The sequence below is a fragment of the Uranotaenia lowii genome, chromosome 2, assembly GCF_029784155.1.
Source record: "Uranotaenia lowii strain MFRU-FL chromosome 2, ASM2978415v1, whole genome shotgun sequence".
NCBI lineage: Eukaryota > Metazoa > Arthropoda > Insecta > Diptera > Culicidae > Uranotaenia > Uranotaenia lowii.
Window position 1 is genome coordinate 323,081,952 of NC_073692.1, and position 25,736 is coordinate 323,107,687.

The 25,736-nt window shown below is 39.0% G+C and overlaps 2 protein-coding genes across 4 annotated transcripts in view; one reads left to right on the forward strand and one right to left on the reverse strand.

Moving 5' to 3' along the window:
• LOC129748728 (probable serine/threonine-protein kinase DDB_G0282963) overlaps window positions 1-19,693 on the forward strand; it is a 366,662-nt gene extending 346,969 nt beyond the window's left edge. For all 3 annotated transcript variants that reach the window (XM_055743422.1, XM_055743423.1, XM_055743424.1), the window contains 3 exons: window positions 5,703-5,988; window positions 15,205-15,311; window positions 15,375-19,693. In XM_055743422.1, the coding sequence (XP_055599397.1) occupies window positions 5,703-5,988; window positions 15,205-15,311; window positions 15,375-18,197 (3,216 nt within the window). In that variant the 3' untranslated portion in view covers window positions 18,198-19,693. The remainder of the gene's footprint in view (window positions 1-5,702; window positions 5,989-15,204; window positions 15,312-15,374) is intronic.
• Window positions 19,694-21,190: 1,497 nt separating this feature from the next.
• On the reverse strand, window positions 21,191-25,378 carry LOC129742926 (uncharacterized). Its single transcript, XM_055734864.1, has one exon. It carries the CDS (start codon window positions 25,376-25,378, stop codon window positions 21,191-21,193), a length of 4,188 nt encoding a protein of 1,395 aa, XP_055590839.1.
• Between the last annotated feature and the right edge of the window lie 358 nt (window positions 25,379-25,736).

Below are 25,736 nucleotides of genomic sequence, written 5' to 3' on the forward strand. Positions count from 1 at the left end.
AAAGAGATTGTCGAAAAATAGGAATTCAACCCTATTAAAACACAAAAAACACATAATATGTAACCTATGCATTGAAAATGGTTTTATTCGGAATAATAAAAAACCTACAGATGTTTTCAACAGATTAACTAAGCTTTGAGAATTTTGGAGGATATTTAAACCTACCTAAGGGTCCAGCGCCGATTGACCGGCGCATAGGGCTGAGATAAAAGATCTCCACTGCTGGCGATCCGGAGCCAGCGTCTTCACTTGCTGCCAGCCGAGGTTCTCGTCAACTGTGCGGATTTCAGCGGCTAGACTTCGCCGCCACGAGCTTTTGGGCCTGCCTCTTCTTCGATGCCCATCTGGATTCCAGTCAAGCGCCTCTCTGCAAATCTCGTTTTCATCTCTTCGCAGCGTGTGCCCAATCCATCTCCACTTACGTTCCCGAATCTCGATTTCTAGCGCCTTTTGATGACACCGGCGATGAAGTTCAACGTTTGAGATCCAGTTGCCAGGCCACCAAGCGCGGATGATGTTCCGCAGGCAGCGATTCACAAAAACTTGCAGTTTTCGCGTCGTCACCGCATATGTGCACCAAGTTTCACACCCGTACAGCAATACGGATTTGACGTTTGAGTTGAAGATTCGGATCTTAGTTCGTAGAGAGATCTGGCGTGACCGCCAGATGTTTCGGAGACTCGCAAACGCAAATCGGGCTTTTCTGATCCGGGTCTCGATGTCCTTCTTGGTCCCACCATCAGGCGTTATCTGGCTACCAAGATACTGGAAGCACTCCACTGTCTCAACCTGTTGTCCAGCTACCACGAAATTGGAACGATTTTCTGTATTGATTTCCATCGACTTGGTCTTTCCGACATTGATTTTGAGACCTGCTGCCTTGGAGCTTTCGGTGAGGTCGTCGAGTTTGCTCTGCATGTCTTGTTGTGTTTGGGCGAGCAAAACAATATCATCTGCCAGGTCAAGGTCGTTCAGTTGCTCCATGGTTGAAGGATTCCACGGCAATCCTCGGTTTGGTCTACAGTCAATCGATCCAGTCAAGATCTCATCCATTACGATGAGAAAAAGCAGCGGTGACAGAATACATCCTTGTCTCACTCCAGCAGTTACCGGGATTGGTTCGGACAAGACACCGTCGTGCAAGACCTTGCACGAAAATGCCTCGTACTGTGCTTCGATGAGATGGACTAGTTTCTCTGGGACCCCTCGTCGTCTTAGAGCAGCCCAGATGTTTTCGTGGTTCAGTCGGTCAAATGCTTTTTCGAAATCAACGAACACCAGCAGAAGAGAGTTTAAAGGACATATAAAAAATGTTAAAATCAACCAATGTTTATGAGTTTCGTTCTTTTGCCCTTGATGCCAATCATATCATAAGCTTGCAAGATTGCCCGGTTTTATCCGGGTTTGCCCGGGTATTTGATACAAAATTTCGAGAAAGTCCGGGCCGGCCCGGTTACCCGGATATCGTGAAAAAAGTCCGGATATTGCTTGGATTTTTTCACAATTTTCACAAAGAAACCAAAAAAAAAATTAATATTCTCGACAAATACAAATATTAAAGAAACACTCAAATACATCAGAGCTGTCAAAAGTTATAAAAATCAAATTGTTTATCGGGACTTTGTTCATTCCGAATCGACTACAGATAACTTGGTAAAAAATATCTACTTAATTTTGAAATATTAAGAAACTAGAGTAAATTGCTCACACAATGAATCTTCTATCATCATAGGTTAAGAAACTGCAGGTCAAATTTTCCCAAAACGGATATTTTGCGAACAACTTTGAGGTTGAAAATTAACATTTTGTTATGCAGCACGCGACTAAACAAATGAGGCACTTTCTACCATGCTTTCAAATCACTGTTCCTTTTTTTAAGGAATTTTTTTAAAGGCAAAATGCTTGAAAGCACGTTTCAAGTAAGTCAGGAGCACGAATTAGAAGCAAAAAGCTAGAAACCGTAACTGTTGAGCAAGACAAAGGAGCCTAACGGAAATTCACAACTAGCTATGACTGCCAAGTTTCTCTGACGAGAAACTTTCGGATAAAGAATATTCCAAAACCATCAAATAATGCAAAGTGCCGTGTAATTCCAGCTCCCGACAACGATAATCTTTAAAAAAAATTTATGGATAATGACAGCAGACTCTTAAATTAGAATTTTCAAAATAAATTAAGACAAATATTCAAAAAAAATTTAAGCAGTGTTTATCTGCTCCTCGAGTAATTTTACAGTTAATTCTGATTGTTAACTTCCACTTATTTCTATCTACCGAAACGTGATTTTTCACCATCTTGTTGGAATTAATCGTGCCCTAAAAAGAATGAACAAATATAAAAAACCGCTAGTTCTGACGGTTTTTGCAGGAAATTGAATCTTGTTTGACTTATAAGAAGTCGGTAATTTTTTTCATGCAGCTAAATTGCGGTATGTTAAGATTATTAAGCGTGTGTACTTTATTTTGTCCATGTAAAAACTGACTTTTACAACAACTTCACTTTAGTGTGAAGAACGTTTTTAATTTTTTGACAACATTTTTTCACCAGTCGTTAGTGTAATAAAAATACTACAGTTCATCAGAATATATTCAAGTGATATTCTTATGGTCAACAAAAACAGTGATTTGAATTTTTTTTTGATAGAAAGTGCGTACTTTATTTGGACGCGTACTGCATGTAGTTTTAGACTGAGTCGATTTGGGGTCATTTTTGAATTTCTCAAACCCTGGGGTCTAAAAAGTTTCGTTTTGGTTCGAAACTGATCCATGATTTATAGTCAAATTTTCAAGTAACGTTTACATGAGTAAATTTGAACTTTTATGTTTGTATCGAAAAATTGATTATTTCGTGCTGGAAAATCAACATCAGTTTTGTTTCTTCTGTGAAAACGAGCTTGCTTATAGTTTTTGTGCCAATTAATAAATTCTCCAAAGGAATTTTCCGCTGAACAACCTTGTTGGAGACCTTAACTTTGTAATTTATTAGGCAAAAAAGTTAAAAGTTGATTAACAGGGATATGTCTTTTGGCATTGATGAACAATATATTCAATTGACATCACTGCTGGGTGCCTAACGAGGTATTGCATGACTACTTTTCATACAATGCTTTGCGAGGCACAAGCAATGATGTCATTTGAATTTATTGTTAATCAATGTCAAAAGACAAACCCCTGTTAAACAGCTAATAACTTTTTTGCCTAAGAGCAAGTTCACTGATTTTGGGAAAAAGTGGTAGAAATTTTGACACTTGTAGCACATTTTTAAAATTTCACCATTCAAAAATGTTTTTAAGATCTTTGAGCGTTGTATTTTTTGACAGCACTGTTTCTATTTCAGCCGTATGTGATAAAAATACTGCTATTTTTGCATCACAGCATGCGAAAATAGAACACGTGTTGTAAAAAAAACTTGAAGGCCGATGATCTGGAATATGTTTTTGCATGATAAATTGTTTTAAATGTGCTAAAAGTGTCAAAATGTCTACCACTTTTTCCCAACACCAGTGAACTTGCTCCAATAAGATACAAAGTTAAGGTCTTCGACAAAGTTGTTCAGCAGAAAATTTACGTTGAAGAATTTGTAAATTGCCACAAAATCCATAAGCAAGCTTGGTTCCACAGAAGAAACAAAAATGATGTTGATTTTTCAGTTCAAAATATTCAATTTTCCTATAAAAACCTAAAAGTTCAAATTAACTCATGTAAACGTTCCTAAAAAATTTAGCAAAAAATCATGGATGAGTTTTGAATCAAAACGAAGCTTTTGAGACCCCAGGGCTTGAGAAATTCAAAAATGATCTCAAATCGACTCAGTCTAATGTTGTATAAGAAAACAGACTTATATTCCTGTTCTAGGAAAACTTAAAACAGGAAGACAATAAAAACTCTAGTTTTTAGGTAAAATTTAAAAGATAGTTATTCTCACAAGTTTTTGAAGGTTATTTTTATAATGTACAGACCCCGTTCGATTTTGGCAACACGGCCGAACGTTTTATGTGGTCAACTTCTCAACTTTCTTTCTCTACTTTTTTTCACTTATTACTGCAAAAAAAAACCTTTTATTATTATCAATAACGTAATTTTTAGTCAACTTCTGACCATTTTTTAATCATTCTCTATACTTTTTACCATGTTGTAGATGTATTTTCCACTTTTCTTGTTTGGTTAATAATATTTGTTATTATGTCATATTTGCTTTTTTTTGTCATTCTTTTCGTTTTTCAAGTTATGTTTGTATTTTTCAGTCCTTCGTTTGTATTTGTTTTTCAATTTTTTTTTTTGTAATTTTTAGTACCTTCCTCATTCGTTTTTAAAGTTTGTTATCGTTATTGTATTTGATCAACATTAAAGAACATAAAAACATATTTATGGTGTTATAGCGCCGATGTGGTCTAGTGGATAGGCTGGCGCGAGTCTGGTATTGGTACGCCAGGCGTACTGGGTTCGATTCCCGGTATCGGCAAGAAAAACTTTTGGGTTCGAATCCCATAAGCTGGCTGACAGGTAAGATGTGTTTGATTATATAACTGACTATATAATTGGAATGTTCAATCAGTTGCCAGCTGGCCAGGTATATACACGGATGCCGGAATACCTGTAAGTAAACTAGCCCACCTGATTGATTCGTTCTTCCAAAATATACCTACATCAACACACGCAATACATTCACCACATAACAGTTCATACGAAGCCATGGGGTCCGGGTATGGAGCGCGCTGCATTGGAGATTTGTCGAACCTAATAATCTAAGGAATGCATGTGAACCCATACTTTGGCAGAAACTGCGGTGAATCCGTGCACCCATGGTGGATTACCAACATACAACATACATACATAAAAACATATTTATGGTGTTTGTCTAAATTATATTGGTCCTGTTATAGCGAAAACAATAAGGTTGTTGTGAGTTATGTTGTCTCTAAAAACCGTGCCAAAAACGAACGGGATCTGTAATTCTGTATCTCCTACATATGTACAAGTATGTTTCAATATTACCTATGTCTTTAACATCAAATTGAAATAACTTTTAGATATCAGATATTAATAGTTCTTGGTCATTCAAAACCCTAACTGTTTCAAGTTGTAGCAAACCGACTGCGAAGGTGAACGTTGTGTCACATGACCTTGGGGGCAGAGGGATTTTGTGAACTACCATTTGCAGATTTTAAAGAAAAAAAAAATACCAGCTCTATCTAGCGCTAGAATCGAACGTTGCAACCATTCGTCGGTGTCATTGTCAGAATCCTTGCCAATTTGATTGCGTCATGCGCTCGCGGGGCTTTCTCCAGTTTCAACGTTCGACTAGCTAGGATTTTGCCTATGGTTCGGTACAGAATAGGTAACGTACAACTGTAAGACCAAAAGTTCACTAGGTCAAGTTCACCAACACCAGCAAAGCGTGAGTAAACGTAAGCGTACATTTGAAAGTGGAACCTATGCTTGCTACTCTATCGTTTTGTGGCGCTCTTTGGGGGATTGGGGCGTGTGAGCGTGTTTGGTTTTCTCGCATGATTCCATTCTCCGGGAGTTGGGTTGGGTTCACTCGAATGGGCCAAAAGCCTTCAGAGCCATTCCGAGTTTGTTGCGGTTTGCGTTAGGACAGGGAAAAACGTTTAGCGTACAGTACAGTTTCAAACATAAAACCGATTGACAGAGCGTTTATGTTAATTTTAATCATTTTTTTTTTTCCTTTTCGCCTTTCAGAACGAGCTGGCCGATGTGTTGCGGAAACGCCGAAAGGACCGCCAGAATGAGGCATCGGATGAGGATCTGGGCCTGCCCCAAAGTCCCATCACACCACAGCGCAAGGAACGGGGCATCAACAAGAGCGAGGGTTCGTTGAGCATCCTTAGCATGACCAGTTCCGATTTGGATCTGGAGGAACGTTCCGGGTCCAATGCCAGTGGGCACAATTTGCTGCATCTGGATTCGTCCGGCTCCTCCAGCATGTACAACAATCGATCCAGCAGCGACGGAAATGACGATAATGGTAAGTAATGCATTTGGCTGAGAAAGGGAAGGAAACAGTGAAATTATGTCCTTTTTGCTAAGTTTTTCGGTTAGCTTGATCTTTGTTCCAGATTACATAATAAGGTTGAAACAAAAGTAATCAAACCGATTACGGATACAGAAAAACCTTGAAATATTTACATAATTGCGAATGGCATTGGATCGAAATGAACCCATGCCATCTGAAGTGTCACGTGGCTGGAGGAAAATAAGACTTCAAATACCAAAACATTACAACTGTGTTGGATAGAGTTTGCATTGCAAGTTTTCTTCATAACTATTTACTAGGAAATATTGGTAAACTAAAAAGTATCTTTAAAGTGATTAAATCGAGTCTCAATTTTAAACCGATAATTTTCCGTCCTTGTGTAGGGTAATTTGCCAATCGTTATCCTCTGCCCCATCGTTGCACAGGATGACTAAAATTGTCAATATTTCAGCCTACTTTCAATTTTATTCCAAAATAAAACTAGGTATACCAGTAAATTGGAATGTTGACTGATTAAATGAGGCATTTTATTTTTCCTGTTGTAAAATAGACATTTTAGAACGGATTTACTTTTTCTTGTTTTTTTCACGCGCTTTTCGTGCTGATTTTTAACCTTAAGATTCCTTCAGCGACAAATAAGATTTTACATAATAACTTTATTTTCGTATCGATTTTCTTTTTAAACGTTTGTGGGGCAATTTTAACACCATTATTTAATAAAAATACGATCCAAACATTACTACAGAAAAAATTGGATCGAGCAACAATTGGTCTGCTGAATCTTCTCCTGCCCCTTTGTTGTACATATATAGGTCGGATAACTGATACGCTTTATAAGATTTGATAATGTAATGAAAATATACAACTGATGAAAACTCGAATTGTAATGAAATTTTTTTTTGCTGAATAAGCTAGTTTAATTAATCATTTTAATATTTTCTGTGCTCTAGTTAACTGTTTTTCCACACAGAATTTTCAAATTTTTTAGACTTTAACAACTCAACTTCAGAAACAGTGCGATTTGTGTAAGAATTGAAACTATTTATGTAAATTATCTTCCTTTTTATGAAAATTTTATTAATTTGATGTTAACCATGGCAAACATTTCTTCCTGTTTCAATGCAATTATTTTTCTACTGCCATATCTTGAAATTATAATTTTGAGTTAAATAAACTTGTTGAAAAATTTATGTATGTTTTAAAGGTCGGGCAACTTGCAATGTCTGAAAAGTACCAAAGTAGCCTTAAAGCACATAAACTGGAACATTTTTTATCAGATTTATTTTGAAATCTTCCATCACGACCATTTATACAAAATTTTATGCAAAGGTTCCAAGGATTATTCTTTAAAATAAATGTTTCTCAAATTTCGAGATTATTTGTTGCATTTACACGACTAATCCTAGAAAATTGTATTTCATGTTAACAGAGAACCACTTCATTTTGATTAAAATACTCTCAAAATATTGCACAGTGGGAAAATTTTGACCCAAAATCTTAAAAAAAACTCATAGCCACAGATAGGAATACCTGGAATACTATTTATCTTATGTGAAATTTTCGCAGAAATTCAAACCTGTTGTCAAGTGAGACCGGACACATCTAAGAGAAGTTTTCATTGGCCCAGGAAAAAAAAATCTTAACTATGTGAAACAGAATTCGATCAAATAAATTTTTCATCCGAAAATTGTCGGGAAACAATTTAATGTGATATGAATGTTTCATAGAGATCGATGAAATGCTACAGGCGCAACATTTAATGCAAAGAATCCCATTTTCATGAAAAAGGCTTATCAAAAAAGTATCGGAAAGAAAAATTCTTTTACAAAACTGAGCATATCTTTTACATAAATCAGTCGAACGATTTGAAACTTTGGTCGTTTTTGAGTGTATTTAGCTTTAAATTGATATTCAATATGTAAAAATTGATCAAATCCCTAGTGAGACAAAAAGCATTTTTACATATTTTACAAAATGATCTCTTCTTCATTATGGTAGATCAAGTCCTGTTCATATTTTTCATTATTAAATATTTCCATTTGAAATATATTAAGTGATCAAGAATCTCTTGGTTCGTATTATTAAATTTAAAAAAATTTAAATTCATCTTGCTAGGACATATTAGAAAGCTCAACAATGAGTAATTAAGATCAATCACACTCCACTCAGATAGTAACGGTCAAATTCGATGGCAGATTTGAATTTCTGAGATAACTTCACTCAAGAAATTTTAAGGCTCTCAAATCGGTGACTTTAAATGTTCTGGGATTGTACATTGAACGGTTTTCATGGACGACCTCCTTGAAAAGGAGCCGTCTCCAAATTGGATTGCACGGAAAATTTCCATCAGGAAGTTTATAAATTGGCACAAAAACTATTAGCAGGCTCGGTTCCACAGAAGAAACAAAAATTATGTTGATTTTTCAGTACAAAACATTCAATTTTCCCATACAAACTTACTCATGTAAACGTTGCTTAAAAATTCTGCAAAAAATCATGGATGAGTTTTGGACCAACACGAAGCTTTTTAAACCTAAGGTTTTAAGAAATTCAAAAATGACCCCAAATTGACTCAATTACATGGACTCAATTGTACAGCCCATGTAATTTTAGTCACCGGTGTGCCACAAGGTTTAGTTTTAGGTCCTCTATTTTTTACAATGTTTATAAATGATCTGCCAGAAACAATAAAATCTTGTATGATCCACATGTTTGCCGACGATGTCCAGATCTACCTTTGTTCAGCAACTCTTACAAACAGAGAAAATCTTTCGCGAATTAATCAGTGGTCCAAAGAGAACTTATTACCAATAAACGGAGCAAAAACTAACGCAATGTTCATCAGTAGACAGCGTGATAATAGCGAGATTCCTAATTTGTTTATAGATTCGGTTCCAATAAACTTTGTAAATTCTATCAAAAGCTTAGGAGTGACAATTCAGAATAATCTTGAATGGGATGCACAAATCAATTCTCAATGTGGCAAAATCTATGCTTGCCTTTGTACCCTCCGCGTTTCGTCCAATATGCTAACAAGTAGCATCAAACTTCGTCTGTTCAAAACCTTAGTTTATCCACATTTTATCTATGCTTGCGAATTACTTCTGAATGCATCGGCAGCATCTATTTACAGACTTTAAATGGCACTGAATTGTTGTATTCGTTGGATTTATGATCTAGGAAGAATCTCAAGAGTAACTCATCTTCAGAGTAATTTGATAGGATGTAAATTTAATTGTTTTTTTAAAGTACGGTCATGTATTGCCTTGTTTAGAATTGTTCGTTTCGCCCAACTACATTACCTTTTTGAGAAATTAGTTCCGTTCCGAAGTATACGTAGGCTTGATTTTGTCATTCCCAGCCATAATACATCACATTATGGCAATAGTTTCTTTGTACGTAGTATTGATATTTGGAATACTCTTCCTAACGATTTAAAATCTCTTAATTCGATTGCAACGTTTCGTGAAAAGTGTATGTTATGGTTCAACAGAGAAAAAAATTAATGCATTAATGTTTAGGCTATAATTTTACTTTATTTTTTGTAATTAGATTAGTTAGCTTTTTGAAAACCGATTGCAATAATTGATAAGGATTTTTTCTTACTTTGCAAGTATCAATAAATAAATAAATAAATAAATAAATAGATATATCAAACTCCTCTTTTATGATTATTTTTTATCACTCAAGCGAACCGAAACCAATTTTCTACTAAAATCATAATATTAGAAATTTCAATAGAACACATTTATAGAAAAAAATATTTTCGACAAAAAATTATTTGCATAATAGTTGAATTGTATAATTAAATAATTTAGTGCATACTCAGTATGGAGAAGGTTCAAAATTGCTACTGTTGTTTTTTTTGTCTTCTAAAATGATAAAAATATCCCATTGAATCTGAACCCAAATATCAATGAAAAAAGAACGCTTGTATGAATAAAATTGTGTACATTTAATAAATTTTTACCATAACATTTCTAATTAACTGTACCCTTGGAAGTGTTAAATTGACAATGTGAAATCAGAGTACTATTAGAAGATCAATTATCATTGCTGTCTACAAATCCAGATATGAAATAAATTTTTTTTAGATCAATTCCATTAGATTGAGATTTAAGTTAGATTTAGGCGCGGAATTCATCTGTGAACAATACTTATATTTTCAAATTAAAGTTTTTTTATTTGGATGCTTATATTTTTGGATCTTACTCCACGAATGATGGTGAAGCTACCTAAACCGATTCAATCGGGTGCTTTTAAACTATTGTTTTGGATTTATTAAGAAAGGTTCTGATCAGGCTCCTAATAGTCATATTGTATGAATAGATGAAATGTTCATTGAAATTTAAAATTAAAATAAAAAGCATAATCAAAATACTCATTGCTGATTTTCCTTATGAACATAATGTTTTCATCCAAAGCTAATTTAATGCGTGGTCTGAATGAAACATACAAATGAATTGAAAACATAAAGTGAAAAATATTAAACTTTTCAAAATGGATGGATTTTGCCATATTCTTTAAATGGTTTTTCCTCACACTGACATCTACTTTTGCGGATTTGTTTATATCCGTCTCGATTTTCTTGTTACAAAAACAAATGGTTGTAAAACTTGGAATTGTTTTAGAAGTTTTCACTGCTGCCATCAAAGATAGATTAAAACAAAATAATATATTATTTCAACATTTCTGATCTAGTAGATTTTCCTGCTGAATGCCCAAATAACAATGATCATGATCCTTATCTCGGTCAAGATATGGGCAACATTAAAAATCAGGAACAGGATAATGATCCAACGCGGAAAAAAAGACCACTGTAGTCCTTATTATTTCAGCTGGTTATAGCAATCATCAAAGCGTAGTTGTTTTTTCGCATCCAACTATGCATATAGAAGACTGAACTACAAACTGATGATTGACTTGACGCAATCATTTATGAATATGATGGATTCAACTGTTATGGTATAATGGATTCGACTGTAAATATGATAGATACAATTGCAATTGTGTGATTGATTTTAGGCATTCAACTATAAAAATAAGAAATTCAACTATACATTCCTGGTTGACCTCTCACATTTAACTATAAATGTGATTGATTCAACTGTAATAGTATAGTTGATTCTATGATTAATCAAACTACAGTTATATGATTGATTTAAGTTATTCAACTATAAATATAATAAATTCAACTATATTGTTATGATTGATTGTGCGACACGTAAAGACTACAGTGTTCATCCGTGTTCATCGGCAAAAATAAAAATAATCTTAAATGGGACACCAGTACGTGTTCCCTGCAGCAATAGTGGTGCAGTTTTTAGGGCTCAGCCGGCAGTTCCTGACATCGGTGGCAAAGTGCAAGCGCTCTCCGGCGATGGGGAAACATTTCCCTCCACCAGCTCCTGGCAGCTGTCGTTTAGTAAGTCAACAGTTCCTGGAATTGGAAAAAGTACACCTACTCTGGCTGCCCGTGAAATCGACTTAGGTCTCGATGTTCCTCTACGTGATCATGGCAGGATCTAATATTTACAGTTAAATCAGTCATATTATTAAAACTGAATTTTTCATATGTATTTACAATCAAATCAATCATATTATTAAAGTTGAATCTAGTTGATTTATTGTTGAGTGTATGACATTACTTGGACATTTAAGTTGAATCAATTATATTTATGGTTGAATGCACAAAATCAATCATTCAACAATAGTTGAATGAATTATATGTAATGTTGAATGTACGAAATCAATCAGATGGTTTATTGTATGTATTATTGAAATTTAGATAATTATAGTTGGTCGAGAAGCAATCAGATATATGATTGAATATAAGTGGATTATTGTTTGAAATACCATACTTTTTTTTTTCCTTGAATAGACATCGGGTCCGTTTGAATCTATATTTAGGATCAGTATCCGAGGATACATGACAAGAATACGGGTTCATGATTCGGATTGTGATTTAAATATGATCCGATACCAAGGATGAAATCTGATAGACAGGGTTTGAGCCATACCGAATATCTGGATGACTTAGGCAGAGAAGATAAGGCCTCTTGTAAGGTCAGCATAAGGATTCAGTATCAATGATGTAAGTCCGGAATAACGATCTGGATCCAGGATAAAGATAAGAATGCGAGCCTACCAAGGAATATCTGGGATCAAAATTCGTGGATTCACAAAAGGATAAGAATTCAAAATCAGGGTTCAAAATAAGAAACCTGGTTCAGGAATCGAATTTAGATTTCAGGATCTTGATTCATGGTTCAGAATCAGAACACATTATTCAGGATCAACGATCCAGATTCAGAGATCAGGATTACGATCACAACTTAGGATCAGCATCATAATCCACAATAATGGTCTAGGGTCATGGTGAATGGTAAGGATTTAGATAATATAAATACAGGTTCCGGATCGAGGTCCTGTATTCATAATCAGGATTTGCACCAAAGACCGAGAAGAATCTAAGATCACGATAAGAGTCAATTATTTGAATCGGAATCTAGGATCAGAGTTCAGTATGACGATCCAAAATCAGATTCCGGGATCAAGAACCGAGATCAGGATCTGATCCTTGTATCTATTGGAGTCGGTGTCAGTATCAGAATAAGAAACTGGTATCTGATTCCGAAGCAAGGCAAGAATTGGAGACTTAATCTTAAGCCATTTCCTATCCTCAAATTGATTTTGAGATGAAAGTTGATGTAATAACTTGCAACGATCTTTCGAAGTTTCTTTATGGATTAAATGATAACCAAAATGTGATTGTCTGTCAATGCTGTTTTAATGTATTTTTGACCATTATTGCCAGACCACTTTTTAAAGTCTTTTTTTGATCAAGTACTACCCAAATCTTTACCCGTGTGGTTTTGGTCAAAAAACTTCTGGATGATGAAATTAACTGCCTGGGTAGCTCAATATTTCTGCGGAAAATTTTGGAGCGCATCAAATAGGGCCAACTCTAATCGATTCAAGCTATAACACAACTACTTAATTGAACATTCGAACTCTATTTAAAATTGAAATTTTCAATATTTGCTTGAAGTTTGAGACCTCATTAAATTTTGGGTGGTCCCAAACTATTCTCATTAATTATGAATTCTACCTACAAACCAATTGCCATTTCCCGAATTTTATGGCCTTTATCTACAATTCGGAAATATTTGAAGAACTGAAATACGTGTACATTAGACTGCCCCAAATTTGTATGGGAAATTTAAAACCTGTAAAATGTTATACGCTGCAGGCTAAAATTGGTCCTGGGCCTAGTACAAGATCTCATGCCAAATTTGGGCCAGATCGGACCACGGGAAGGGGTCGCTCAACGAGCCTGAAGTTTGTATAGGATTTTGAGACATTTTGTTCGAGAGGAACATGAAAAACCAGTTTTTCGTCAATAACTTTTGTCTCCCTCGGCCGATTTCTTTCAAAAACGGGTTTTCTTAAAGCCTAAACTATTGCAAATATTTCATCTGAAGGTTGCATTCCAATTAAAGTTAAGATAAAAAAGTTATTAAGTTTCAAAAATTGGTTAACTTTTTTAAGGGTGATATTCATCACTTTTTTAATGAGGCGAATAAAGTCCGACCAGAACACTCAATGTGAAATGCATGCCGTTTCGTCAAATAATGACCGATTTTAATCATTGTTGTTGCGCTCGATTGCACTTTTTAATGTTTTTCTGATATTAGAATTTGGATTATATTCACTTGATAGTTCGGAAAGAAGTAAGGGCGGAAAAATGCTTGACAATTGCATAACCACAGGGGCTTAGGAACATGACTGGACGATTTGTGATGTCAATAAAAAAACAGTTTTTCATCAATAACTTTGGTTCCCGTCGGTCGATTTCTTCCAAAAGCAATGTTTCTAAAAGCCTAAATTATGAAAAATATTTCATCCGAAGACTGCATTTCGATAAGAGTTTAGAAAAAAAAAGTTATGAGGCTTCAAAAATAGGCTAACTTTCTACGGTGGTATTCATTACTGTTAATGAGGCGTCAATATGTTGACCGGCCCAACTCATCAACAGTGATAAATACCATCCTTTAAGAAAACCCGTTTTTGAAAGAAATCGGCCATTGGAAACCAAGGTTATTGATGAAAAACAGGTTTTTCATGTTTCTTCCGAGCAAAATGTCTCAAAATGCCATACAAATTCAGTCTCGTTGAGCGACCCCTTGCCGTAATTCGATCTGTCCCAAATTTGGCATGAGATCTTGTACTAGGACTAGAATCAATTTTATCCTAAAGCGCATAATATTGCACAGGTTTTAAATTTCCCACACAAATTTGGGGCAGTCTATTGTACATATATCCGCCTTTGGGCGGGGTTCATGTTTCATCTTTTCTACCTAACTCAGAATCTTTTTTTTTTCTCAAAAAATCAATTCAGAATTGTTGTTATTCTCAGAACCAACCACCAACATTTTTTTTAGATCGAAAAACACATGGACCAACGCTTTATGATGCCAGCGAAATGATAATTTTTCGAAAAAAGGTCCTTTTATGTTTTTCTCACGTTTTTATTATATTAGGGTAAATGTACCCGACCTTGGCACCTAAGGCATGGTTTACCATTTTTTCGAACATTCCAACCTTCCTGTTGAGTGCACCATAGAACATCCTTTGAAGAATTTACTTGCTAACTTGCTTATAGTTCAACAAAAATATGTTTTCTCTATGGAACATTCATTAATGTGAGCAAAATGCATACAAAGTACTCACTGCGGTGCTCCTATTACTTGGCCGCCGTAACAATTGTTTGCCGTTTCGATGATCCGATTCGTGGCCACCAGTAATGTGCAAGAGATCTTTACCAACAATACTCAATTGACAGTTAACAGAATCGTTGGCTATTCTGAATATAAGGCCACTGACAGAATGACGTCAAACAAAAGTTATTGACGAAAAACTGGTTTTTCATGTTACTCTCGAACAAAATGTCTCAAAATCCCATACAAACTTCAGGCTCGTTCAGCAACCCCTTCCCGTGGTCCGATCTGGCCCAAATTTGGCATGAGATCTTGTACTAGGCCCAGGACCAATTTTAGCCTGCAGCGTATAACTTTTTCAAAAGTCGGGTCATTTGGGGCAGTCTAGTGTACATAGTATTTCAATTCTTTAAATATTTGAGAATTTTATTTTAAAACGCTCATATTTCAAGCGATTCAAACAATAAATTTTTCCATAAATTTACAGGAGCTGATTCACCGGCATCCAAGTTGAGTCATTCCGCTGCCAAACACAAACTTGCCGTCAGACCAAAGAAGAAGGGACCGACACGTGCTAGACCGCGTACACGAGAGGTAAGAATAATTACCTTTACAGTTAGAATTACTTGATTTTCACGATTTTTCTTAATTTTTTAGCCATCCGTCCTGCCCGCCACACCGGAGGTCAACGAGGAAAGCCTCAAACTTTCGAGCAACGACATTTCCACACATCTACCACTGGTGGACAGCCACGAGGAGGAGGAGAAATGCCACTCACTTCCGTTTGTGGTCAATTCTGGACCCATGATGCCACATCCGGTGATGACCGGTAGCAGCAGCACCACCATTATCAACAAATCACCGGGCAAAGAATCGACCCTGATGCACTCGTCGAATCTGTCCGCATCGATGTCACTGGCTGCCGGAAGTCACGCTTCGAACACGGCCATCTATGTTAACCGGAACATTTCGAAGAGCTATGATTTCAAGGGTCTTTCGAATGGGAAGGGACAGGTGGGGGAGGAGGGTGACTTTTTGGGAGGTGGAGAAAAGAAGGAGGACGACGGGTTCTTTAAGAGGATTTTGAATTATAGCTTCAAAAAGAAGAAACACGATCATGGTTCGAGGGATGAGCTTATGCATTCGGGTGGGCCGGTGGCTTCTCCTAGGAAGGAGGATAATAGAAGTACGGTTTATATTACTTCTAATATGACCGTGGCCCCAGATCAGTTGGGAAAGTTGTCGCTACCTGTTAATGATGATGGAGCGGATTTGAATGGGTATAAGAAGATCAAGGCTGGTCCTGCTGCTAGACAGAGAATTTATCCGAAGGAAATATTCGGGAACGAGGTTGATAGTGGTCCAGTGGAGAGTCATAGATATTCGTCAAATGTGGAAGTTAATCGTCGCTCGACTTGCTCTACTGGAAGTGGATCGATAGTTATCAATGGAGGTGATCAGAAGATGGCTTCGCACAAGAGTGAAGAGTATTTGGTCTCGAACACAAGAAAGTTTAGCGAGCGTAGTTTCGATGATGAGGATGATGAAGAGATTGGTAGGAAGTACCAGCCAAATGTAGAGAAGGTAAAGAATCCGAAGATCTACGGTTTGAGTCCGTATCAGCAGCGTATTGCGAAGATAAGTGTGAATCAAGGCGATTCGCCGACGAAAGATAGTCCTACCAAGCGTAGGGCTGTGGAAAAATCCAAGAGTTTTCGTGTTTACAGTGATACAGTTTCAAATCAACTGACAAACGCCAACAACTTGCCTAGTCTACCCAATCTGACGAATTCGCTGTCGATTGGGAATTTCACGAATAATTTCCTGGAGACAGAGCACAAATTCTTCAGTATGACCGAAAATATTAACAAACCCAGTCAGAAAATATTCAAAGATTACATAACGAATGTGGACCAACCATTGGAAGAGGGAAGAATGACATCGTCAACTAGCTCTTTGCAGAAGTTTGAAATTAATGATAATAATCTGTTGAATCCTCGTGAACAGGAACATGTTGACCATCAGCCAAAGTCGATTGTTCTGACAAGCAATGCTCTTGCCCCACCGGAACCGAATAGCATTCTTCACAAATCAAACCAGAACATCTCTCAGATTGAGGAGAACATTGATAAACTGGTATCGTCGCCTTTTGTCAGTATCATCAAGGATGCCACCGGAAGTAGCGATCGGTTGGATCAGCCAGAACAAACGCCATCCAGCAAAGTGCCAGAATTTATGAAGATTCAGTTGAACAGAGTGGAAACTGCTCGACTGAAGGCGAACGTTGTTCTGACCACGGCACCGCAGATTAGCAATAACAGTGCCGGAAGCACGCCAACACCGACTCCATCGAGTTTAGTAGCTGTTGAAGAACCGGTGAAGACACGAAGGTTCAGCAATGAGAACATAGAAATCACTGAAAGCAAGCCACCTCTTCCACCGTCCGCAGTAACTGTGGCCGCCAATAGGAATAGTCTCATCGAAGGTCCACCGAGAAGTCCACCGGCTTTCAAACGAGTAGAGTCCAATTCGAAACGAAACTCGATAAATTTGACCCAAGAGATTAGTGATGATCGGAAGGTAATTCTGCAGCGCAGAACTTCGGTAACTGAGGAGAAAATAAAGTACGAAAGAAGAATTTCGTCTTCTTCGGAGGATATTAAGATAGAACGGAAGAAATCAGGGTCTGAGGAACTGCTGGAAAAGCGGAACAGCACCAATTACAATAGCGGTTCCAGTAGCGGTGATGAGCTGGTGGTTCTACGTAAAAAATCTATTCTAGATAACTTCAAGGACAAGGACAAGGATACTCCAGAGCTAATGAAGGTGTTTGCAAGGCGATCACTTAAGCTACGATCTGACGAAGACTACCGAACTGGAGAAACAAAAGTAATTTCAAATGTAGATAGTGACAAGGAAAATCAGTCAAGTGAGGAGAAGTTGGATAAGTTAGTTAAGAGCGAAGGAAACGGTCAGAAGGGTGGAAATGGTAATGTAGTAGCGAAGGAACCGAGCGAGTCAAAAGTTAATCCAGAAAACAACGCTAACGAAGCTCATAGAAAGAGCATTTCGAAGCCGTTCGGTATGCCAAATCGATTCGGCAACTCGGCTAACGTTCAACCCAGAAATGCTTCTTCCTTTGTAGAACTTCGCAAATCGCTCATCAACGGATCTTCTCCCACGAATACTCCACCAGCTAATGCAAACACAAAGAACGGTCTTGAAAGCAACGAGCCGCCCGTAAATAACGGTACCAGTAACAATACCAATGGTAATAACAACACAGCCAACAATCGCCATACAATTGCCACAATGAATCAGTTCAATCTGAACGCCAACAATAATAACAATACCACCATTTGTGGCAACCCGAATAGCAATACGGGCACCATCGAAACCATTGGAGAGTCGAACGAATTCAAGGGAATCCTACAGCGCCGAGCCGAGTGGGAAAAACGCGCCAAGGAAGGTTTTAAATAAAGTGTTTGTGTGTGCTCACAACAAAACGTTTTAGCCAACCCACTGTAGATCAGTGTGGCGTTTAAGTCAAAACTACTCCATCTATTGTAGATCCTAGAACTTCCTATCTACCTTCTAAAAGTCGTAGACCGTCGAGCTGTTGAACTCTAACGAAGAAATAATAGAACTCACTTCACCATTCCGTAGAGCATCGTCAAATTCGGACTGATATAAAAATCTTTTGAAATCGTGGTTTTTCATCCCTACTTCAGAGGAATAAAAAGTAGAGAGAGTAGTCCAAGAGTGATCTAGCAGCAGAACATCTCCGTAATGCAACGACTTCACTCACATGAATGTTAAAAAAAAAATCTGACGTTATCTTCTGTCACCGTCCCTTTCTCCCAAAAAAGTTTAGAAATATTGATTTGACCAAGACCGAATCCAATGGTGCATTGAAAAACGAAAACCTTTTTCGAGTAGTAGAATCATCAAAAGTAGTGTCATAGCTCTAGTACTGCAAACTAAGTAATCCGAAACTGCTGCTACGTCGTCTGATTGTTTACCTTATGATGTCAATTCTAGGACGAAACCCGTCGCGTATGTGACGAAAATCACGATAATCAAACAGCTAGGTTCTCTGAATAATGCTTTCATTTCAAATACTAAAAACAAAATGTGATAAAACCGTTAAAATTATTATATTGCGATATTTTAAACAAGTTGTAACTAATGTTTTCGACAGCGCGGAACTAACTCGCTGAAACCATTTCCATACTTCCTGCTCGTAGCTCTTGATACGGACGCTGTCTTTTTTATATAAGAAACTTGGAAATTTGTAACTAAATATCATTAGCTGATCGATTGAAAGCGTTTAAGTTAAGTTTCTACCTGTATTGTTGACTAAAATCAATAGAAAATATTGTTTAAGTGTATATACCACGTTAAGCGAATTGTGTAACTCGTCTGCTAAATCGCAACACCCTATCGATCATTGATTATTTCAAGCAAGCAATTGTTTCCAAATATTTATGAGCTGTTAGTTTAACATAAAAAAAACTCTAGCTTCGATATGCGTATGATCAAAGTATCGACTGGATGCACCATATTAGAGAGCGTGAATCAAAACAAATCTCTTAATCAGCGTGTGTTTTCAACAATCTTTATTAGCGGATAATATTTACTGAGTGTTTTAGTAGTATGAATCGTCGAGGAGCAGAAGCAACCATCAATAGCTCAAGAGGCGTCACAGACATATTTTACCAGGACCGTTACGCATAAAGGGAGAAGCCGATATATATTTTTGTGAACGAGTCGATATTCGTCTAACGTCAAACGTTCAGGTCTTTCAGTGACCAAATTTTTTTTTTGTTCGGAAAACATTCACCGAAAATGTGATTAGCACTGCAGTAAGAACTAAGTGTTATTCTAGCGAGTCGAAATTGAAATCAAAACAACAATATCATCTGTAAATGTAGTCGCATATTTGAGGAACATCAATAAAATTGCTAATAATTTAACGCAGAGTAGCTTACGGAACATGTGGTCATATCACTTTCCTGAGGAAGTTGATGAAGGGGTGCTTCATCAATGTGTTTGTTTGAAAGCTTTTGAAAAGAAATTCGGTATAAAATTGGCCAACAGTAAATTTACAGGAATTCGGAAGAATTCTTATGTTCCAATTGTGTGCGAAGGACAGAACATAATTGGCTCTTTGTTAAAAATTCTTATAATATGAATTTGTATTTTTCAAACTTAGACAAGTAACTGGAGAATATTTTGTAGGGTAAGTTGGCCTAATTTCGCTTTTCTTTGTCAGGGGTTTTTAGATTTTATATGACTAGGCTTAATCTTTGATTTTGAGTTTGTAAATAAGTTTATCGGCATTGTCAGTGGAAGTGATGTCCTTGGTTTTTTGGTTGGACTTTTGGTTGTTGTTATGAGAGGAAAATAACGTCACACACGGTATAAATGAAAAAAATAATATCACATGCAACATTAGGAACATCCTAACACTTTCTCAATGATTGGGCCTTGAGAGCATTAAAAAGAAAAATAAATATCTTTGACCACTTGTTTATTAGACTAACTGAGGATAGCTTAGGATTTGTATCCGCTTCTTGTGCTACAGGTCCATTCTCTCGTCCAGCAACTTTGAAGTTGGGCTATTAATGTTTCTTGAATTCGCGAATTACTCGTAGCTCAATAGTTTTCACATCTATACGCAATTTAACAAATTTTCAGTCTTCAGCAATTGATACACGTTTTGCATGACGACAACTGTATTTCGTAGTGAAGGGTGCTCGCTTTCAAAAAGTGGCCAAACTAAATTGCGTGTAAATCGAGTATTTCTTTCGTTTGACGCCTGCCATCAGATTTTGTACAGTAACTGTACGGACGTAGGATTCCGTTGATAGTGTCCCACGAAATTGGGTCCCAAACGGCGTCGAAGGATTCGAAACAGCAGGAACAACTTTGGTCATCAACTTGACCAGCGATGGCGGAGCAGAACAAAGGCCGAGAAGCGAAGCGAAATTTTCGGTTGGAGACAGGAGGTTTTGAAAAGTGATTTTATTGAAGCATAAATAAATATACATGTCACTTATATACTAGTATTGGAATTCACATATCGCTTTTTCGTCATGTTTTTTCTCACTCTTAAATCTATGGTGTGAGTGTGCAGTGTTGGCAATTCAATGTTTTGTGTTGTGTGAAATTGTGTTTGGTGAAATTCATGTTTTATGTGTACTATTTACAAAGAATTTCTTCCCTTATGTCTATTTCACTTAACATTTTTTCGTATTATTTCGTGATTTTCGTATTTCTTCGTATTTTGTTTGTAATTCATTGTAGTCTTCGTATTTTATCGTCATTATTTGTTGTGGGCCGCTGTTCGTTGTGACTGCGCCGGAACATGCCGCCCCCCTTGAAATGTCCATTTCAACAGCATCTCGATTGGAAGGAACGGCCGTCGATTTCGATGTTCACGATGCGAACTGCGATGGAAACCAGGATGATTACCCGTCGTTGTCGTCGTCGGAATCATTCTCGCTGTTTGGAGCCAGAAGTTGAGCAGCGGCCGGAAGTGTTGATGTAGCCTGAAGATCAATTGTGGGAGATGGTTGGGGAGTGCAGCTCGGAGCGGAAGGCTGACGCTCGGATTCCGTAACTGTGGAGGATTCGGAGGCTTCGCAATGTGGGAGTGGGCACATTTTGCGGATTGAGCATCGGCGGATTTGGTTTCCGTCACACAGCACGTCTGCAACTCTGCCACACGCATCGTCGCCAACAATTGTCTTCAGGACTCGAGCGATGGGCCATTTCGTAGGAGGCAAGTTGTTGTCTTCGACCAGAACCATGTCACCGACGGCTAGATTCGGGTGTTTACCGGGCCATTTTTGGAGACGCTGTAGAGTGGGCAAGTATTCGACGTACCAGCGATCCCAAAGCGTTTGGAGAACACGCTGTTGGTCTTGCCAGCGGGACAGGTGATTGGAGGGTAGTGAGGTAAGGTTTGGTTCGGGAAGAGCTAGGATTGGACCACCGATTAGGAAATGGCCTGGAGTTAGGGCCTCGAGGTCTGTGGGATCGTTGGAACGGGGAGTAAGCGGCCGGGAGTTGAGGCACGCTTCGATTTGTGCGACCGTAGTGGTCATTTCCTCTTGCGTCTGAAGGACATCAAGAGTCACGCGATGTAGGCGATGTTTCACGGACTTGACGCAAGCTTCCCACAACCCTCCAAAGGTGGGTGAGCGTGGTGGGATAAAATGGAAAGCGATTCCCATTCGGGCTGTTGTTCTGGCAATCTCGGACTGATGCCGTTGCGACAGGAAGAGAACACGAAGTTCTTCCAGTTGGTTCTTGGCGCCGACGAAATTCGTGGCGTTGTCGCAGTAGATTTCTGATGGACGTCGTCTCCGGGAGCAGAACCGTTTTAGCGCTGCGATGAAAGCGTCGGATGTAAGGCTCATTGCCAGTTCGAGGTGTGCGGCCTTGGTAACCATGCAAACGAAGACGCAAATGTAGGATTTGATTGGGCCCTGTTTGCAAGGAGGTTTCAAGTACACTGGACCTATGAAATCAACTCCGGTACTGGTGAATGGAAGCGATGGTGTAACGCGTACAGCAGGAAGATGTGCCATAACTTGCTGAGCGAATCTCGGTTTGTTGCGGAAACAGACGATGCATTGGTGGACTGTATTACGGGCTTTATTTGGACCATCTATTGGCCAGTAACGACGACGAACCGCTGCCAATAGATGAGAAGGTCCTGCGTGAAGCGTTTCTTCATGGGCGTCGAGGAAGATAAGATCCGTGATGAAATGCTTCTTCGGAATGAGAAACGGATATTTTCGGTCGAATGGAATTGGAGCGTTTTTGAGGCGACCTCCCACACGAATCAACTGTTCATTTTGGTCCATGAACGGGCGAAGTTTCAGCAACGGAGATTTCTGCGAAACGGTCGATCCTTGCCGTAAACGTTTGTGATCTTCAGCGAACTCTTCGAGCTGCACGCATTGCAGAAGTGACAACTCTGCCGAACGAATCTCGGAAGGTACCAGAAATCCTACGGTGCGTGCATGTTCCAATAACTTACAGTTATTCATGAAACGCTTGCAAAGGGCGATGATTCGAAGTAGGCGGTAGTAGCTATCAAAATAGCCCAACGTTTCTCGGGTCCAGGACTCTTGGTGAGTGCAAACTGCGGAAATAGGAACGGCTTTCCTTTTCTCGGTGTCTACTTCTGGCGGCGGCTGGGTTTTCCAGGAATACGCGGACGCAGGCCAATGTTGAGGAGGACGAAGCAGCCATTTCGGACCATTCCACCACAATTCATTGCCAACGATGGATTCTGGAGTCAAACCACGCGAAATGTGGTCAGCCGGATTGTCTTCAGTAGGCACATGCAGCCACGTAGCGGTCTCAGTTAACTGCTGAATCTGCGAAACCCGATTGGCAACGAAGGAATTCCAATTCGATGGATCACGCGAAATCCAGTGCAGCGTGATTGTAGAATCCGACCACAGAAACCGGGGACATTGGAGTTGAAGGCTCTCCAGCAGTTGATTCTGTAGATTGGCCAAACGAAGACTAGCACACAACTCCAGACGTGCGAGGGTTGGGGCAACCCTGGATTTTGCTGTCATCAGGCGGACAGTGACAGCACCCGATGCGGATATCGAACGAAGGTAGATGCAGGCACCATATGCACGCAGTGAAGCGTCAGCAAACCCATGAAGCTCTAAAATGGCTAGCTTCTCCGTCAACACGAAGCGAGGAATCGAAAGCTGCGACAAAATCGGGAGCTGCAATGATATCTCCATCCACTGGTCGGAAATACTTGTGGGAACCGGATCATCCCAGCCTAACTGCATTTCCCAAAGGAGCTGGATCAGCATTTTCGCACGAACAATCACCGGACCAACTAACCCAAGCGGATCGAACAAGCTGCAGATATGCGACAGGATATTTCGCTTGGTCGAAGGGACGTCTGGCCATTCAGGAACTTTGAACAGAAGCTCATCGGAGGTAAGCTTCCAAAATAAGCCGAGTGCTTTGATTGGAGACGAACGATCAAGTTCCAAAACGGAGGCCTGTTCTCGAAGCTCTGCTGGAAACTGCTCAACTACTTCTGGAACATTGGATGCGTATTTACAGAGAGGAAAACCACCGGAATTCAGCATCAGAGACGTCTCTCGTATAGCTGCAACTGCTTCCTCCACTGTGTCGAAGCCACGCATAACGTCGTCAACGTAGAAACCTTGTTTGACTACGGGAACTGCTTTCGGAAACTTCTGGGCTTCATCGTCGGCTATTTGCTGCAGACATCGTGTTGCTAGGTACGGTGCGGTGGTGGTGCCATAGGTGACCGTCGTGAGCTCGTACGTACGAAGTGGTTCCGAAGAAGATTCACGCCAGAGAATCCGCTGATAAGCCCGATCTTCCTCTGCTACCCAGATTTGGCGATACATTTTCGTCACGTCAGCTGTTACGACAACAGGATGCATCCGAAACCGTAGAATGATCGAAATCATGTCATCCTGAACAGTTGGACCCTTCAGCAGCAAGTCGTTGAGGCTAAAACCCGAAGTGGTTTTGCAGGAACCGTCGAACACTACTCGCAGCTTCGTAGAAGAACTGTCCGGCTTGAAAACAGCATGATGTGGCGAATAGAAATGGCGACCCGGAGCATCCTCGACAGCATCAACCAATTTCATATGTCCAAGCGAAAGATATTCGGACATGAACGAGGAATATTGTGCCTTGAGATCGGAATTCTGCTCAAGACGTTTTTCGAGGCAGTAGAATCGACGAGTGGCGATAGCACGCGAATTTCCCAGCTGACCGATAAGTTCCGGTTTTTTGGGCAGGCTAACGATGTAACGTCCGGAATCATCCCTGCGAGTTGTTGATTCGAAGTGGTTCTCACAAAGGCGCTCCTCAACTGACAACGTAGAATTTGTCTGGCACATTTCAAGCTCCCAAAATCTGCTAACGCTCTGCTCAAGATCGTGGAACGTCGACAGGTTACAATGGACCCGAACTTCATCAGCATTGGAACCACTGTCGTGAAAACCGGATACGAGCCAACCAAACACCGAATTCTGGAGCATCGGTTTTCCGTCGCCAAGTTTGGAGTGACCGCTTCGCAAGAGCTCGAAGAAAACCCGTGCACCAATCACCATATCGATGGGACCACGCGTAGCAAACGATGGATCGGCGAGACGAATATTCTCCGGGATGGCCCAGTCGTTGACATCGATGGTGCAAGTTGGAAAATCGCTGGTCACCTTATCCATCACGATAAACTCCAGCGGAACTCGGAAGTTGTTGAACCGTGAGGCAACCGTAGCGACAGTCGAAAACAGCGAAACTGCAGAAATATTTCCACCAATGCCAGCAATCTCTGTGTTTCCTGGAGTCTTCCGCGAATTCAGAAGACGACGAAACCTTTCAGTCATGAGATCCGGCTCGAAGGACCATGTACGGACGTAGGATTCCGTTGATAGTGTCCCACGAAATTGGGTCCCAAACGGCGTCGAAGGATTCGAAACAGCAGGAATAACTTTGGTCATCAACTTGACCAGCGATGGCGGAGCAGAACAAAGGCCGAGAAGCGAAGCGAAATTTTCGGTTGGAGACACGTCCGTTCGCGCGAATAGGTTTTGAAAAGTGATTTTATTGAAGCATAAATAAATATACATGTCACTTATATACTAGTATTGGAATTCACTTATCACTTTTTCGTCATGTTTTTTCTCACTCTTAAATCTATGGTGTGAGTGTGCAGTGTTGGCAATTCAATGTTTTGTGTTGTGTAAAATTGTGTTTGGTGAAATTCATGTTTTATGTGTACTATTTACAAAGAATTTCTTCCCTTATGTCTATTTCACTTAACATTTTTTCGTATTATTTCGTGATTTTCGTATTTCTTCGTATTTTGTTTGTAATTCATTGTAGTCTTCGTATTTTATCGTCATTATTTGTTGTGGGCCGCTGTTCGTTGTGACTGCGCCGGAACAGTAACCTTATCCACTTTCTTTATCGTAGAATGCCAGTTCA